This window comes from Ambystoma mexicanum, chromosome 6q, assembly GCF_040938575.1.
Source record: "Ambystoma mexicanum isolate Mex_15411 chromosome 6q, UKY_AmexF1_1, whole genome shotgun sequence".
In the NCBI taxonomy this organism is placed as follows: Eukaryota; Metazoa; Chordata; class Amphibia; order Caudata; family Ambystomatidae; genus Ambystoma; species Ambystoma mexicanum.
Window position 1 is genome coordinate 1,277,261,251 of NC_090937.1, and position 16,922 is coordinate 1,277,278,172.

Consider the following 16,922-nt stretch of genomic DNA (forward strand, 5'->3'; position numbering starts at 1 on the left):
ATAGAGTCATGTGTGAGGTGCGGGGGAGACATTGAAAGGGTGGAGCATACAGAGGTTGAGAGATGGTCAGCAGACTGCGAGGATCACAGGCATGATTTAGGATGGGTGGCAGGTGTAGAGAGAAGGGGTAGAGACACAGAGATTGCAGGAAATGGGGTGAAAATAAGGAAGCAACAGCATCTTCCCCGTATCGCACAACAAACAACACAGCCATCCAATGGTCATTCCAATTGGCCTGGCTGAAAGAAGTGACACATGTATGCCCATATACCCATAACTGTGCTTCTCCAAGTTGTACATTTAATCAAACATAGGATATCATAGATCTTCTCCTGAAAACGTTGAATAATGTATTTTTAATTTTCTCCTTTACTCTGCATAGTTGCAGTTAGTTTGTCAATTGCTCTTCATAATGTTTTTTAAATTTATTTTATTGTAATGGCACCTTACGGGATTCTAAACTGAAGAGTGATGAAGTGGAGGTGTTGATTAAATCCAAACCGCTATCTGACATTGTTCTGTGTAACTCTCCCAACCATCTGCCCCTCCTGTTATTAGAAAAGGGGTAATATGCAAATCATATGTACATTAGGAATGACCTTACGGCAAAATAGGCCCACACTGCGAGCTCACACCTATTTGGTATGAGAGCGCACACAATCCCAGACGTGTTTTAATCTTGTTAAGCATCAACAGTGAGGTATACCTTGATTCTGTAGGCACGTCAGTCTCAGTCCCAGTGTCTTAGTATAGCCACCCACTTACGAGGATTCATGTAAAACTGAAGAGTGAGTGATATAAGATTCTGAATACATCACAACCTCTGTCATTACTCTAGGCAGTCCTCTAGACCATCATTTGTCTGCCAGCTATGCCATTAAAGAAAAAGTAAAACCATATGCAAATTAGGCTTGATCCCACTTTACACTGGGTAACTCAGCTTGAACAGCTGGGCCACCACCAACCCTAGACATGTTTAGGCCAAATCGGGCATTATCAGTGAGATCAATCGTCTCCTTTTTTCTGTGACTGCTTACAATGATGACATTCATTGCATTGTTTGTGCAATTGGGGCATAATTTAAAGTTGCAATGCAACAAGAAAATAATTCATGGAAATATACTGCAAAAGTCTGCTATACAGCACACAAAGATCAGAAAGTAGGAATATTTAAAGTAATAACTTCCCCTGTAGCTACATCTGCCTAGGAGTTTTAATTGCAAGCAAGCCAACGATTGGCAGACACTGTTTCCTATCTTCCACACCTGTGCATGGCCCCTGTTGGCCTCTTCTGCAGAATATACCGCCTCTATATGCATGCCGGGAAGATTGTGGGTGTGCAGGTTTATCGCGTGGGTCTAACAGGTGATACATTGAGCTGGGAGTATTGTTGATTTGTTCTCCTCCGTATTTATTAATCCTATGTCTTCAGGTGCTTAGTCTCACGACAGGATCGTCCTGCTGAGAATTGGCCACAGAAATGGGGGTGTTTGGAGTGCTGTGGCACCTTGGGTTCTTGCAATATTTCTGACTATTTCTCCCATGCCTTCTCCTTTGTTTCACTTCCAGGGACTGCTATGGCTTCATCACATACCGCTACACTTGCGATGCCTTCGCTGCTCTTGGGAACGGATACACTCTGCGCCGGTCACACGAGCCTGACTTTGAGCTGTACTTTTGCGGAAGCAAGCAATTTTGCAAGTCTAACTATGCAGACCTAGGTATGGATTTGATCGTGCAGGGATGGGGCGTACATCATGCAGAGATGAAAATGGAACACGATTGCATTTGGCCGGGGATGGATTTGGATAGAATGCCCACTGCTAAAACGGTGATTATGTGCTAGGCTAAGCTTGAATGTGTTCTGCTTAAGGGAGCGAAAGCCCACAGCACAACAAAGGCTTACAACCTAATGGTGCAAACACAAACAAACCGCCTGGAAGGATTCTTAGGGCATGATTTACAAAGCCTGTTTCAATGGGGGTTTCCCATTCAAAAGTGCTTTTATAAATCAGGCACTTCATCTTCTCATAGGTTTTTGCTACCACATTACAACTACATCACTGCAGTGACTAGTTTATATGCACAAACAAACAAAGATTCCTGGCGGATACATGACCATCCCATAATTATTTGCTACCACATTACAAATACAGCACTGCAGTGAGGAATGCATATGCAAAAGCAAAGATACTTTGCTTAACCTTATACTTAACCTTCCCATAATTCTTTGCTGCCACATTACAAATACAGCACTGCAGTGAGGAATGCATATGCAAAAGCAAAGATACTTTGCTTAACCTTATACTTAACCTTCCCATAATTCTTTGCTGCCACATTACAAATACAGCACTGCAGTGAGGAATGCATATGCAAAATCAAACAAAGAGTCCTGTGCGGATACTTAACCTTCCCATAATTCTTTGCTACCACATTACAAATACAGCACTGCAGTGACTAGTGTATATGCAAAAACAAACAAAGAGTCCTGGGCGGATACTTAACCTTCCCATAATTCTTTGCTACCACATTACAAATACAGCACTGCAGTGACTAGTGTATATGCAAAAACAAACAAAGAGTCCTGGGCGGATACTTAACTTTCCCATAATTCTTTGCTACCACATTACAAATACAGCACCGCAGTGACTAGTGCATATGCAAAAACAAACAAAGAGTCCTGGGCGGATACTTAACCTTCCCATAATTCTTTGCTACCACATTACAAATACAGCACCGCAGTGACTAGTGCATATGCAAAAACAAACAAAGAGTCCTGGGCGGATACTTAACCTTCCCATAATTCTTTGCTACCACATTACAAATACAGCACCGCAGTGACTTGTGCATATGCAGAAACACACAAAGAATCCTGGGGGGCTATTTAAAATACGTTGAACTTGTCCTCAAACCACCAACCCCCATAGCTCACAAATAGATACCAACCGGACAGCTTGAACTCCTCGATTCCAAGAGTTTGAAACGTGCCAGAAATTCTTACTTTGTAATTTGTAAAAATATCTTTATCTTTATTTATTTTGTCAATTGTATAGCACACCAAGGCCTGAGGCATCAAGGCGCTTGTTACAGAAAAGCTTCGACAATACATGAGAAGTAGGAAGGCGTAGGCCTTGGATGCAGTTACAGTATAGCTCATCTTAGTGAGATCAGAGCAGTAGCATTGACTGCTGGTTACAGAGGCGCGTCAAAGCCGGTATAGGTGGCGCATATATTTCAAACTTAAAGGTAGGGTGCAGTTCCAGCATGTCTAATTGGTTATCGTTGGGGATGGTAAGTGGAGATTAGAGATCGAGTGAGAAGAGCCAAGTTTTGAGGCTTTTGCTGAAGTACTAGAAGGAGGGTTCCAATTTGAGATGTGTAAGGAGGGTATTCCAGTGTTTGTCAACATTACAGGGAAACTATTACCCCCTGCTCTTTGAATCTAGGGACAGTGAGGAGAGGAGATTGTGAAGCCCACGTGGGTCTGGTGGATATAACACGCAGAGGTCATTGATAGAACTATTTTGATAAAAATGTACATTTTAACAAGAGGATATGCTTCAACTACTATTAATCACATTGGGCCTCATTACAAGTTAGCCGGTCCGAATTTAACGGTGCCGGTAAAACCGTACCGGCACCGTTATAAGACTGGCTAACTACAGATTCTGCCGCTGGTGGGGTTACGCCTGCCAGGTCTGACCTGGCGGGCGTAATGCCACCGGCTGCAGATGGACGTGGAAACACTGGCACCATTACCGCATGGAAATGGAAATAGATGAATAGATAGGCTTTTCCCATATTATCATATGGGGTCATCCAGATAAATCCACGGGTAGACTGAAATGCACCCTTCAGCACACAAATTGTTCTCTTAGGTGCATCAAAATAGTGAGGACATTAATTCTGGTGGGCTTACACCTGTGCATGTTCCAGCATGTGAGGGAGAGCTGGTGCTTCAGAGGCATACATTGCAAATGATGTGATCCAAATTTGGGTAGGAAAGTAGGGGCGGCTCGAAATAGACACAGTGCTTGTCTCTCCTATAGACCTTCAGATATTAAAGTATTTATCAATCTTAGAAGGATGAAAGGCTAAATTTCCCCTGCTAGGATTCGAGACTGTGACCTGCAGATCACACACAGATTGCAGCAGTGAGAGCTCTACCCACTAAGCTACCTTCTAGTGCTACAGTACTGAATGAGGAAGTGGTGTTTGGCCATGTTTTGGGCATTTTAGATGTAGCCCCTGAGCCCCCACCCCCTAATCTGCACTTGCCCTTCCAGGCTCCCTCCCCCTGCACTGGCCATTGCTGGGCCTGCACCCCTATTGAGCCTATCAGCCCTGTCCTCGCACTTAGCATGTGGACATTCATTCCCCTGCACTTTCTGCATTCCCCTGGCACTTGAACACTTGGCCTCCCCTTAGCACTGGCCTAGCCCTGGGCCCTCTTCACCCCTGTCCTGCGCACCAGAACTGCATGCTCTCCTCTCTGATCAGCACTTCCCCCTCCTCCCCAACCCCCTACACTTCTTGTTACTGCACATGAACAATCCTAAATGTCACCAGGCCTAGTAGGACCGTTTTTTGATATTCTTCCTCTGTTCCCCAAACCCCTTCTGTTTTGTTGTGCCTTGAAACACCATTTGCTGTATAGGCGCATTGTAAATACTCAATAAATAAATAATGATAAATAAATGGAGCACTCAGAGAGAACGTGCATTGCAGTGGATACAAAGATGAAATGATGGCGTAAGGGACATGTAGGACTCCACTCTTTAATTGGTAGTAACATATTTTATTCACACCTATTTTCACAGGGAGGTAATCACATGACATTTTAGAGCAAGTGCCAGAGCTTACTATTTCATTTCACAGGCTTTAGTTGGTAATTTGTCTTCAGCATCAAACACTTAAAACGCAAACAAAATAGAACTTCTCAATTATAAAAACTGGATTTTATACAACGATAGGAAAACACATTATACATAAGTAAAAAAAAAACCTTATAAATACAGCATCATTTAAATGAAATGTCCATCCCTCCAGACAATTTCGGGTTTTGGGAAAGTGCTATCGTGCTTACATAAATGACCAGAGTAGATCCCCTTATCAATTTCTTCTAGCTCCTACAACAGCACATTATTGTAACAGCCCAGTGTTACCATTGATTGTTGACAGCCATTGGATTCTTTGAGTCCTTTTAATCCAGGCTTGGTGTATATATGTTGCAACACGATATGCAACATTAGGGCTGATTGGAATTTTACAAAAGAACATAGCATCAGATACTCTTCGTTTACAGGCAGTTATAAACAATGGGTGCAGGTACAAGACTTTTAGTTCCCTTAAACAATCACAAAATAACCAAAAGTGTGTCAATGGTTCATCCTCATGTCCACATACTGTGCATACAGCTCAAGTATGTCCTCTCCAATGGCTTGTAAAAGTGGCTACTTTCAATGTGTTGAGACGGACGTCTTTGTATAAGTCCCGTGCTGAACTTGGCTGAATAGGTCGAGATATTTTTCAAAACCTGGTTCTTGTTTGTATCTCACATACATTAGACCCGTGCTCAACTTGGAACCTTCCTCCTTGAGTCTGAGGAAAGGGACTTTATTGCCCTTTTTACCATGTATTTGTGTTTTATTGTCAACGCCATTGGATCACTCCATGCTGGGGCCAGATGCAAGGCCACTAATTATTTCTTAACATGTCTGACCCATGGCAATGAACAACCACCTGCACTGTTCAGTATAGATTCATGGGCTTCTCTATAGGTTCCCAATCCTGGGGATGGTCGGCATCTTACCCATCTTACCCAAGACTGAACCGATGTGTTCACAACATGAATTTGAATTGGTACCATGTAACGTTTAATAATAAGGGGACGTTAAGGGTGCTCACCGGCAATCTTAAACTTTTTAAGAATTTGTTCTTAGCTATGACCAGTGATCCACATTTAGCATACCCCCTTTATAGGGCCTAAGAAATGGCATGTATCTTATATATCTCAATGGCTGCCATCACATTCCCCAGGCAATGACTTGCATGACAGTTGGCTGCACCTCTGCCATTTTTCTCCAGAGTATTCGAGGTTTTGATCATCTGAGCAGACTAGGAACCCTTTACCGAGAACCTGACACCCACGTAATCATAATATGGAGCTTGCTAAAGTCTATAACCATCAATCACAATGCGCAGTTTCTGACCTTTGGATAATTTCAGGACAAAAACCATAACTTTAGTCTTGGTTTTATCAAGCTCTAAACCCAACTGTCAGCATTTGGCTACAAAACAATTTAGGGAGCGTCTCACCCCCATCTGGGATGTCACCAACAGTATGGCGTCACCCGCGTAAAAGTGTGCTGGAACTACATTCTGTCACATCTCAGGTGGATCAAACCAATTTGCGATACAGCCATCCACCAGTTCAGTGACCACTTTATTAATATAAAGGCCAAAGAGGAGAGGAGCAAGGACACATCCCTGGCTCACTTCTCCTTCCATTTTAATGGACTCTGTCACCTCTCTCCCCCCAGTCCCCATCTAATCACAGCACTATTGTCTGAGTACAGTTGGCTAATAACAGTTTGTAAGAGTGCTTGGGATACCCCGTTTGTCCAAAACATGCCAAAGTTGGTTCCTAGGTACTGTATCAAATACAGTCTTAAAATCAACAAAGACTGCATAGACCTTAACTTTGCGAATAAATGTATATTTCTTTAGGAAGAGGAATAGACAAAAACATTGTTTTAGGGTATTCATTCCAGGCATAAATCTGAAAATGATTGATGAGATCTCTTGCTGCTACCCACTCCTGGAGATGCTCCAAGAATGCCCCGGCCAAGATCTTTCCCACACCGTCTAATAGCGAGATCGGTCGATAATTACCAGGGCTGTCCCACCATTTTGTATTTTGGCACCAACTCATCTCCCTTCCATAAACCAGGGACACAGTTGGTGGCAATCACTGCATTGAACACTTGCCACAAAACAGGTGTCAATACAGAAAGCTCATCCTTAAATAAATTAGGCGCTATCCTGTCAGAGCCAGGGGCCTTCCCCCACTGTGTGCTACATATGACCTCTTCCACCTCAGCTACCAAGATGGAGAACTTTCTAGTTCCTGACTCTCGGTATTTCTCAGTATCATTGTCCCTAACATCCCTCAGTACAGAGTGACAAGGGCCACATAACTCTGCAAAGTGAGCCCTCCACTCAGCCGTGCAAGTGGGAGTCACTACCATCCTTCTTACCCAAAACAATTTTCCAAAAGGATGTTGAATCACCTCTCCTTGCAGCCTCTGATAATTCCACCAACTCTGCCCTGTTATATACTTCCTTCTTGTGTTTAACTATTATCTTGTAATTTGCTCTAAGAACCCATATATGATTCTTGTCCATCCTTTCATTCCCAGATAATCAGTACATTAGTTCTCTTGTGATTCATCTACAGTCCTCGACAAACCAGCCCACTGATTTCACAGCTTTTCTCTTAATCTCTCCCGTTGGTTGCAGAAAGAGGGGGCCCATATAGGTAACTAGTTCAAGAAACTCAGTTAGCACTTCATCAAGTGATGCCTCTGCATTACAAATCTTTTCAATAGGGTTCAGTGCTACATTGTAGATAATTGGCTTGCGTTTGGTGGAAATAATCCTAGTCCATTTAATAGCAGGCTGAGCTCGGATATGCAAGGCTGACGGTAGAGCCTCTTCCAGGATTTATTTGCTCTAGGAATTTGAGAGTAAAAAACAACGGTTTGTGGTCATTACAATATAATACCTCGAATTTAGTTACTGTTCACCAATCACTAGATAAAACAAATGCATAATCTTTATGAGAGGAACTACTATGTCCCACAAAAGTATGCTTGGCAGGCTGATTACTTACTAGGTGTCAAGTACATGCCCGTAGTGGCAAATCATAAAGAATCCGGGCTTCCAGTTTCCATGTTACAAGTTTACCAACTTTGCCACTAGACTATTTCCATGCAATATAATGCTTTTTAATTTTCATGCATGCACAGACTTCAGTCTTCTGGAATGTCTTCCAAATCCATAATGATGGTCGTAGGAGCTATACAAATATCACATAACATAACTAGACCCCTGGTTACCTCTTACTAGAGGTGCTGATGGACCGGACCGTATCAAGCTCGGAATAGAAAGGGCGGCTATACTGTTGTTTTGCTTTAATACCACTCAGATGAATACAAATAAATCTATTTTTTCACCTGAAAGGATGTCGACCTCAAGATAAATGATAACAGTGATGAGCATTATTGACGATGCATATGTGGTAATTCACTTCAAAGGCAAAATAGATAGCGAGCGGCTGAGAAAATGTGACTGACTTCTGGTGAGATAGAGAGCAGAAGATGAAAGCATACAAGGTGGCAAGTCATTTGTTCAAATGTTATCTGATAAAAGCAGAAAAAGGCAGAGAAATATCTAGGTTTCAATACTGTTCTACAGTAAGAAGGTCACGGGGGTGTCTCACATCTCAAAAAATGACAGCGTTAGGGACAGAGTACCCAGGACATAATAGAGGACTCCGAGCACCATGTGGGAGGACTGTTAAGCAGTTCACCGCCTGCGCAATAAAACACAGCGATGGATTGCAACGAAATCAAAGCTTCATGTCCTAAACTATTTGCATTCTTGGCAGGTATGTTCATCCAGAATTCCGATAAGAAATCATTATAGGCTCCGCCCACTGCCAAGGTTTTAACAAATGAAGCAAAGGGACCTCAGCTATTTTGTTGTTGCACTTAGTGTGAAAACACAAAGGAATATATTTTTGTGAGATCCTCTGTATAAGGTATGGATGGATGTATGGTGCAATATATTGAATACAATTGGTCTTCAATACAAATAGGGCCACAGTGTGGAGAGTTCTGCTGTAAATAAGAACTGTTGTCAGTTGGAAAATAGCTCTCCCCACAGAAAAGATAGATACCAGTGGCAATCACATCTACTTCCTTGGATTTTCAAAATTTGTTCAATTTTTGATGCCTGTTAAGTCTTTACTCCCAGTGGTAATTGCATTAACACATACTATTCTCATTATAAAAGAAACTACCAGCGTCAACTTGAATTACCAACCAAAATGAGACTAGCTCTTGGCTGCTGCAATGGAAGAAATGGGCCCAAGGCTGGACTGGAGAGATGTAAATTGGCAGTGAAAATGTTTTTCAAAATTTCCCCATATTAACATGGATGCGAAGCTTTGTAACACATTCTTTAATTCATCCCACTCAAAAGAAGCTCAACAGGACAGGATATCTCCAGAGTTCCCTGTAGGCTAGTCCACCACTCAATGGGACACATTCACAAACAATTTAGAAGGGGTAACTCTAATTTACGCCTACCATACACTTGGAGAGGGCTTTGCTATTGATAAAATAAGTTACACCTGACTTACAACACCTTTGATAGTAGTGTGACTACGGAACCAGCAGTGTTCAAATCGTAAAGGTGAAACATATGCAGGGCAAAGGGTATACCCCATTGGCCTTTTGTAGTGACATGGGCCAATGTATGCTTATACTTTCAGGAGGGGTGTGAAGTGTTAGAAGAAACCCAAACAGCAATAGTGTAACGACTCCAAAATAAAACAATGCCCAAATATGTATACTTTAATTAAACAATAAAAATACAAAAAACGAACTAAAACACAATATAAATGCTTGACTGGTAGAGAATAGCACCCAGTGCATTTGAGCTGGGTGATCAGGTGCAGCAACGTCAATGGATATGTCTTTCAAGGAAAAGGCAGGGTTGGGGAATTAAAAGTCACTATGGTCACAAAAGTAGACACGGGTGTCAGGGCCTCTTTGCAGTACCATGATAGGATATGATATGGCATTTATAATGCGCCTATACACAAATGTTTTGAGGCGCGACGTGGCAAGGGAGAGGGGACAGAGGGAAGACAAAGACAAAGGGCCTCATTACACGGAACGCGGTAGGGGATTACCAGCACCGGTAAGGGCACCAGTGCCGGTAATCCCCTACTGCCTTACTACGAGGTCCCTTTGCGGGACCCGACCTCAACGGCTGTATTTACTAATAGCGCCATGGTTACCGCCTACCATGTAATGAGGCCCAAAGATCTTACTAGGCCCGGTGACATTGAGATTGTGCAAGTGCAGGGGAAGAGAGAGAGGGTAAGTGCGGGGGGAAGGGAGAGGGGCAGTGCCATACATAGGATCAATAGTAAAGAATAAATAAAATAAATACAACAGAGGAAAAAGTGCGGCCAGCTAGTGGCAAGTGCAGTAATAAGTGCAGACATCAAGTGTCAGGAGCTGGTGGGGACAGTAGGGATACAGAAAAAACAGCCCCCATATGCAGGGGTTGCCCGGGAGGCAGTGCAGGTGCATAGCTGGTGGGGAGTGTTCCTGGGCCTGAGATCAAAGGGTAGCCAGGTGACCAGTGCAGTTTCAGCCCGGAATTCAGCAGGGGAGAGGAGGAGAGAAAGCAGAAGCAAAGAGAAAGGTCTTGAGGTGCTTCCGGGAACCAGAGATCATTCTCCTCATGTTTCTGGGAGGCAGGGAGGCTGTTCCAGAGGGAGGCCCCAGCCGAAGAAAGAGATCTACCACCAACTCGTTGATTGGAGAAGCGACTGACCCAGAGGGAGATGGAGGTGGATGAGCGAAAACCTCGAGCAGGAAGATATTTAGGAAGAGAGAGTTGGAGGTATTGAGGCCCCAGTCCCCAGAAGGCCTTATGGACAATGCAGAGAGCTTTGAACTTAATCCTTGCAGCCACTGGGAGCCAATGCAGAGATTTCAGTCCTAGAGAGATACGATCCCTGGGCTTGTGGCCAAGGACAAGTCTCGCAGTCCAGTTCTGGATGAGTTGCAGAGGGCGGAGAGTAGAAGCTGGCAGATTTAGAAAGAGGCTGTTACAGTAGTCTAGCCTAGAGAGAACCAGAGCTCTGGGGACAGTGAACTTCTGGGGGAAGGACATGAAAGGAAGAATACCTCTGAGGAGGTGCAGCTGGTAGTGTGACTTCTTAGAGACGTCAGAGATGTGAGCAGAGAAGGAGAGAGTGGAGTCGAAGATGACCCCGAGGTTTTTAGCCTCAGAAGTGGGAGAAGGAAGAGGGCCAAGAGCGGCCCGCCAGAGAGCGACAGGAAAGGAGGGAGCAGGCATGCCGATGAGGAGAATATCAGTCTTTCTGGCATTGAGGCAGAGATCGTTGGAGGCACACCACTCCTGGATAGCAGGTAGGCAGTCAGAGATGAGAGAAGTAGAAGGGGTGGCGTAAGGGAGCCTGAAAATAAGCTGAGTGTCGTCTGCATAGCACTGAAAATTGGAGAAGAGAGCGGCAATGCGGTGGGCAAAAATTGCCATGTATTAGTTGAACAGCCAGGGAGAGAGGTTAGACCCCTGGGGAACACCACAGGTAGAGATAGAGATAGAGGAGAGGAAGGACCCCAGTTGGACCTGGGAGGGTCGATCTGAGACGAAAGTGGTTGGAGAAGTCAGCCAAAGCAGGAGCCAAGGTGTCAATGCCGTCCTTGATGGTTTTAGAGGAACAAGGGAGAACCTGTTATGATGAGACTTTCATAGATTGGACTTGTCTAGTGACCTTGTGAGGGGAGAACAATGGAAAGGCAGAGAAGTAGGGAGGAGAGGTGGCCACGGAAGTGCCAGAGGAAGAGAGGGGAGTAGAAGGAGGAGGAGGGGATGAGGGGAGGAAGAGAGAGAGGACAGGATGTCCTGAGTTTTGGAGATGAAATGAGAAGCCAAGGCCATGCAGAGGGCCTGGGAGGGGACATGTGAGGTAGAGACTGCAGCAGGATTGGCAAGCTCCTTGCAGATTTTAAAGAGTTCATGGGCTCTCTTCTTGGCGCGGACAGAGAGCCGGTATTGCCTTTGGAGCAGGCGGCAGGCCAGTTTGTCAGAAGATGTACAGGAATCATGCCATTTCTCTCAGCCACCCTGCACTTGCGTTTAAGGGTGACGAGGTCTGAGTCATACCAGGAGTTGCTATAACAAGACACTTTTGGCTTTTTGCATCATACTAAGAGCGTCTTGTTCCACAGGAAATGGAGGGAGCTGGAAGGAAAAGCAAGCTAATGGAACACCCTCATATGTCCACTCAATTCTCTCTGGATACACTACCCCCCCCCACCCCCATCCCATTCTTGAAACTTCAAGGCCCTTTGGATTGCAGCAACCTACAAAGGCGCTTTGGAGTGCAGCAACCTGGTGTGAAGCTGGCCTTTGTAATGCGTGTGCCCCTTTGAGGCAGGGTTAACAGGATCTCTCCTAGTGGTAGATCATATGCCTAAAGGGAGGTGTTACCATTCCTCCTATGGGATCACAGGTAGACAGCTTCCTGGTCATTGTGTTACTGGGAGCATTGCAGACAGCCAGGCTGACATTATACACATCGCCCTCACAGAGGTAAGACGTATATGATATCAGATTGGTGTGACTTTAATAATTGTGTGCTCTTATCAGTAATTAACACATAACCAGATATGCCTTACAGATTAACCTGCAACCAGGTGGATAAGGCAGCAATTATTACATTTGAAATCAGAGCTGTGGAAGTTCCAAAAAATAAGCTATGGCTGCAGTATTTTGCATCACAGCAGCTGTTAGGAATGTACATCTGACTTTTAAAACTGCCCGTGCCAAAGAAAAGCACTTGCTGCAGATGTCATGCGACTGATGCAGTGAGGGCACATGTATGGGCTATGCTTTTGGCATGAAACATCAGTAAAGGGACGTCTGAATGGCCGACTCCCCTTTCAGAAGCAGAATTACCTGCATCATTTCTTAATTCATAAAAATAAAAAAAAACAGTACTTTAACACCCTCGCAATTGGCAATCTGTCACAGCACTGCACATTCATTTTACTGGTTTTGGTTTTTACACAATGTACTTTCAATCCCCTTAATGATTGTAGAATTAGTGATTTTTCTTTTTTACTCAAAGCATTTTCAGTTTAGTTATTCAGCAACTGCCAGGAGAGTTCAACTCCATTGCTTTTCTGCTACGTTTTGAATTTGTAAAACTGTTTTTGTTGGTCATATGCAACATTTATGTGCCAAAAACAATATTAGACTTTACTGCTTATTTGACTTTGATCATTTAGCTGTAAGTAACAGCGATGAGCATTTCATATTAAAGTCGCTGTGAGTGCCTAAAGAGGATGTGATGCTACCTCACAACAAGAAATAATGCCTGCCATTGTCATGAGAGGAGGAGATGTGGTGTGGATGTGGTGTAGTGCCTTGCTTTATGGCTGTTGAACTTGGAAATCCTACTTCGTATTCCTGTGTTGCCATTTTGCTGAAGTGAACGATCCCTGTAAAATCCTTTGTCACCCTCTCCTACCTCCTGAAAGTTTGAGCAATTAGAAATACATACTGGTTTCTATATTTGAAGTGTTCCTTTTTGAAAATGATGAAATGGTATATATTTATGTGAGGGAATACACTATTTTATTGTTACTTTTAGCACAATGTTTAACTTCTTGATGAGAGTCAGACAGAAATATCAAGCCAAGTGAGCATTTAATGGATAAGTAATGAGCTCAAATAGGAAAGAGAGGATTGGAATGTTTGTGCATTTGATTTTCTCCCTCATACCACTATGTGTATTACTGTTGTACCATCTTGATCCCACCAGGGTAAACTGTTTAAAAATATTGCAATTACAATGCCAGAAGGGACTGATTCAGTGGTCTGCAAACATTCTTTCTCCAGGTCTGGACTACAACTGCCAACAACCCAAGCCACCTTAGTCAATGGTGAGGGATTGTGGAGGTTGTAGTCCAGAACACTTCGACACACCAGGTTTGCAGACACTTGGTATAATTACTTCAATATTTGTTTAGTGCTCATTAGATGAGGGATTCGTTTCTGCAATTCCAATTGGCATGTGCCCTCTACTTCAATTATTTTATTTTTCTCTAGATTCAAACTCAGACGACTTCGACCCTGCTTCCACAAAGAGCAAATATGACTCCATGGATTTTGACAGTTTGCTCAAAGAAGCACAGAGAAGCCTTCGCAGGTAACATGCACCAAGTGTGAAGACAATGGACGGATGGAGAATACCTCATGGACAGCATGTCCATCAACAAGACTATTGGAAATCAAGTTAAGGAATTTCTCCTGATTTACACTCTGTACTACAAAGGTTTACATGAACACAGCTGCTGAGGAGTGGAGGGAGAAAAGAGACGACGAACAAACATGTGCACTCATGGTGTCAGATAGCTAGCTTTCCTGAAGTGGTGAAGGTTGCCAATCCCGAAGACTCAAGTCAAGACAAGAACAAAGCACCTAATGATAGAGCACTCTCACCACAGGAACCTGTGAAGGGCAGAACCTACAAAGTATGAAGGCCATACTAAAATATAGGGGACATACAGTTCCTATAAACTAAGATGCATACGCTTAGTATATTTATTCAGTAATGATACTTCTTGTTGGACTTCATTACCAAGAACACAGAAGAAGTAAAAACTAAAACCAAATCATACATTAAAAGTCCTACTACTGATTTTGTGAGAGCCTGGGGTATAGGCAGGGAATACACCAAGATAATGTCTGCTGCTGGCACCTAATGTTTCTGAAGCCATTTTCCTTAAATCTGACACCCATGCAAGATGTCCAGAATATCGATCTTCCACATCAAACTTTAAAAGAACCTTGCAAATGGTCAACGATGCAGCTTGTGTCACTTTTTTCTTCTTGACGAGTGGATGTGGTGTTACAGTAAGGCGCGAGCCAGGTATAACTACATTGTATCTGGAAAATGTCCAGATAGCGGCTACACTACATTTGAATGTGTAGTTCAAGTATTTACAATTGTTAAATGGAGTATTTTTATTTTGTGTATATACTGTATGACAATGTCCTTTATTTGTTACAGCTATGCACTGTAAATGCAGCCTTCTTTTCAATGATGCAGATTTTTTCTTAATCTATAATATTCAAATGTAATTATATGAAGTGAACATTATTGTACACTAACATATTTAGGGAGCTAAATTTATGCTATATATATATATATATATATATATATATATATATATATATATATATATATATATATTTGATTGTAAAAAGGCAGTGTGTGTGTGTTATCGTGAAGTGCACAAATAAAATGCTTTACGCACATTTGTCCCTATTAAGGTGGGCTTCCACCTAGATGTTTTATCAAGGAATGCCCTTTTGTCCTCTAGTTCTCCAGAAGTAGGACTTCTCATCACTTTAAAAAGACTTCTCCACTTGTATGTGCTACTTGCTTTTATTTTGCAGTTTTGTACACCAAAATTGTTAGTGGAATCCGACTTTGTCATCTAAAATTTTGTAGAAAATAGATTTTTTATGAAGTCTCTTATGGGGTAATCATTCATGAAATATCTTTTTAAACATTTTGTTTGTGCATCTTTAGTTTTCAGAACTTCAAACAAGAAGCCTTTTGAAATTTGAACAAATTCTTCTGTGGTTTTAATGTCAGAGCAAAATAGCTCAAAAGCACTCTGATTTGTACAATATATTTGTTTTTTGTGAATCTTGCATTCACATACAAAGCCAGTAATCTTCTCTTTGGCCCGGTTCTAGGATGTCAGCTTATGCATTCTGTATGAATATCAGAAACTTCATTCCTGTGTTTACCGAAGGAGGCATATTTATCAGTTGCATTTATCATATTTATTTTGAATGAAGAAATGACTAAAATATGTTTTTTTTTAAAATGGCCAGTGAAATATTTATACCTAGGATGCATAACAATTGTCAGACTAGAGTCAGGTGCCAAAGCTGGAGATGCCAACCTGCTTTACAGCAGCGTGGCACCGTGCACTAGCATGACCTTCCACAGGTCCATGACAACGTTCTTGATGGCATTGCTTGTCTAGGCAACTACTTTTATAGGGAATTGTGTCTGTCACCAGAACACACATTTTTTTGGACATGATTATTTGTCCATGTGGCTCCTCTAAGGTGTGAAGGTTAGTGTTCTACTACTGTTTGGCATTCATGACTTGTTCAATTTGTTTATAGGATCTGTGTGTCACATCATCGATGCCCAGTCCAATCCTACCGCTTCTCTTTCTACAGCAAGGACTGGTTCAGATGAATAGGAAATGGTGTCACTGTAGGCCAAGCTGCGTTCATTTTTTCACCAGCATATTCTTTTCAGAGCGAATCCAACATCCATGTTGCCCGATGTTTGTTTCTATATACATTTTTTATCTTTTTGGCCTCTTATTTCTATGTAGGTAGATAGCAATAAAATATACCTTTCAGGGTTTCCATGTTACAGCAGTAACGGCTTTAATCTGCATATCTCTTGTTGTTCTTCTGTAGGTTGAAATGCAGGTATTTTAACTTGCTTAATTATGTGAATGCCAAATTAAAGTTTACATTTTTTTTCTTTCTGGATTTGAGTATCCTATGTTGTATAAAAATATAATAAAAGCAATAAATTATTTTTAAGAAATCAATTTAGTATATCATATTATGTGTTCAAGGACCAGATGCATTGCCTATTTTGCCTTTAAATTTATGTGATTAAATGTGAAATAAGTTATATTTTGCCCTGGATTGCTGACATATAAGTATATATATATAAAGTGTGTGTTTTAAAAAAAAAGCACGGTGTTATGATCTAACTTTTTTCTACTGTACTACCTGACTAATATTGTCTTTCTAAAACTTTCCTCAGTGAATATTACATTAAAATATGTATGTAAAGAAAAAACAATGCACACATTCCTAGCATAGATTGCCCTTCTACATTTGGAGAATAACTTTTGTGCAAAGATATTAACATATCATTTCAATTCATAAGAATGTTTATACCTCAGAACCATAGCAGACCATTTACAGAATGCTGTAGTTGTATGACATTTCTTGTTCCTCTCATGCTCTAAAATGCT

At 42.1% G+C, this 16,922-nt stretch overlaps 1 protein-coding gene across 2 annotated transcripts in view; it reads left to right on the plus strand.

Annotated features, from left to right (window-relative positions):
- PPARGC1A (PPARG coactivator 1 alpha) overlaps window positions 1–16,487 on the plus strand; it is a 241,036-nt gene extending 224,549 nt beyond the window's left edge. For both annotated transcript variants that reach the window (XM_069631879.1, XM_069631878.1), the window contains 2 exons: window positions 1,570–1,721; window positions 13,945–16,487. In XM_069631879.1, coding sequence (XP_069487980.1) covers window positions 1,570–1,721; window positions 13,945–14,048 — 256 coding nt within the window. In that variant the 3' untranslated portion in view covers window positions 14,049–16,487. The remainder of the gene's footprint in view (window positions 1–1,569; window positions 1,722–13,944) is intronic.
- The last annotated feature ends 435 nt before the right edge of the window (window positions 16,488–16,922 follow it).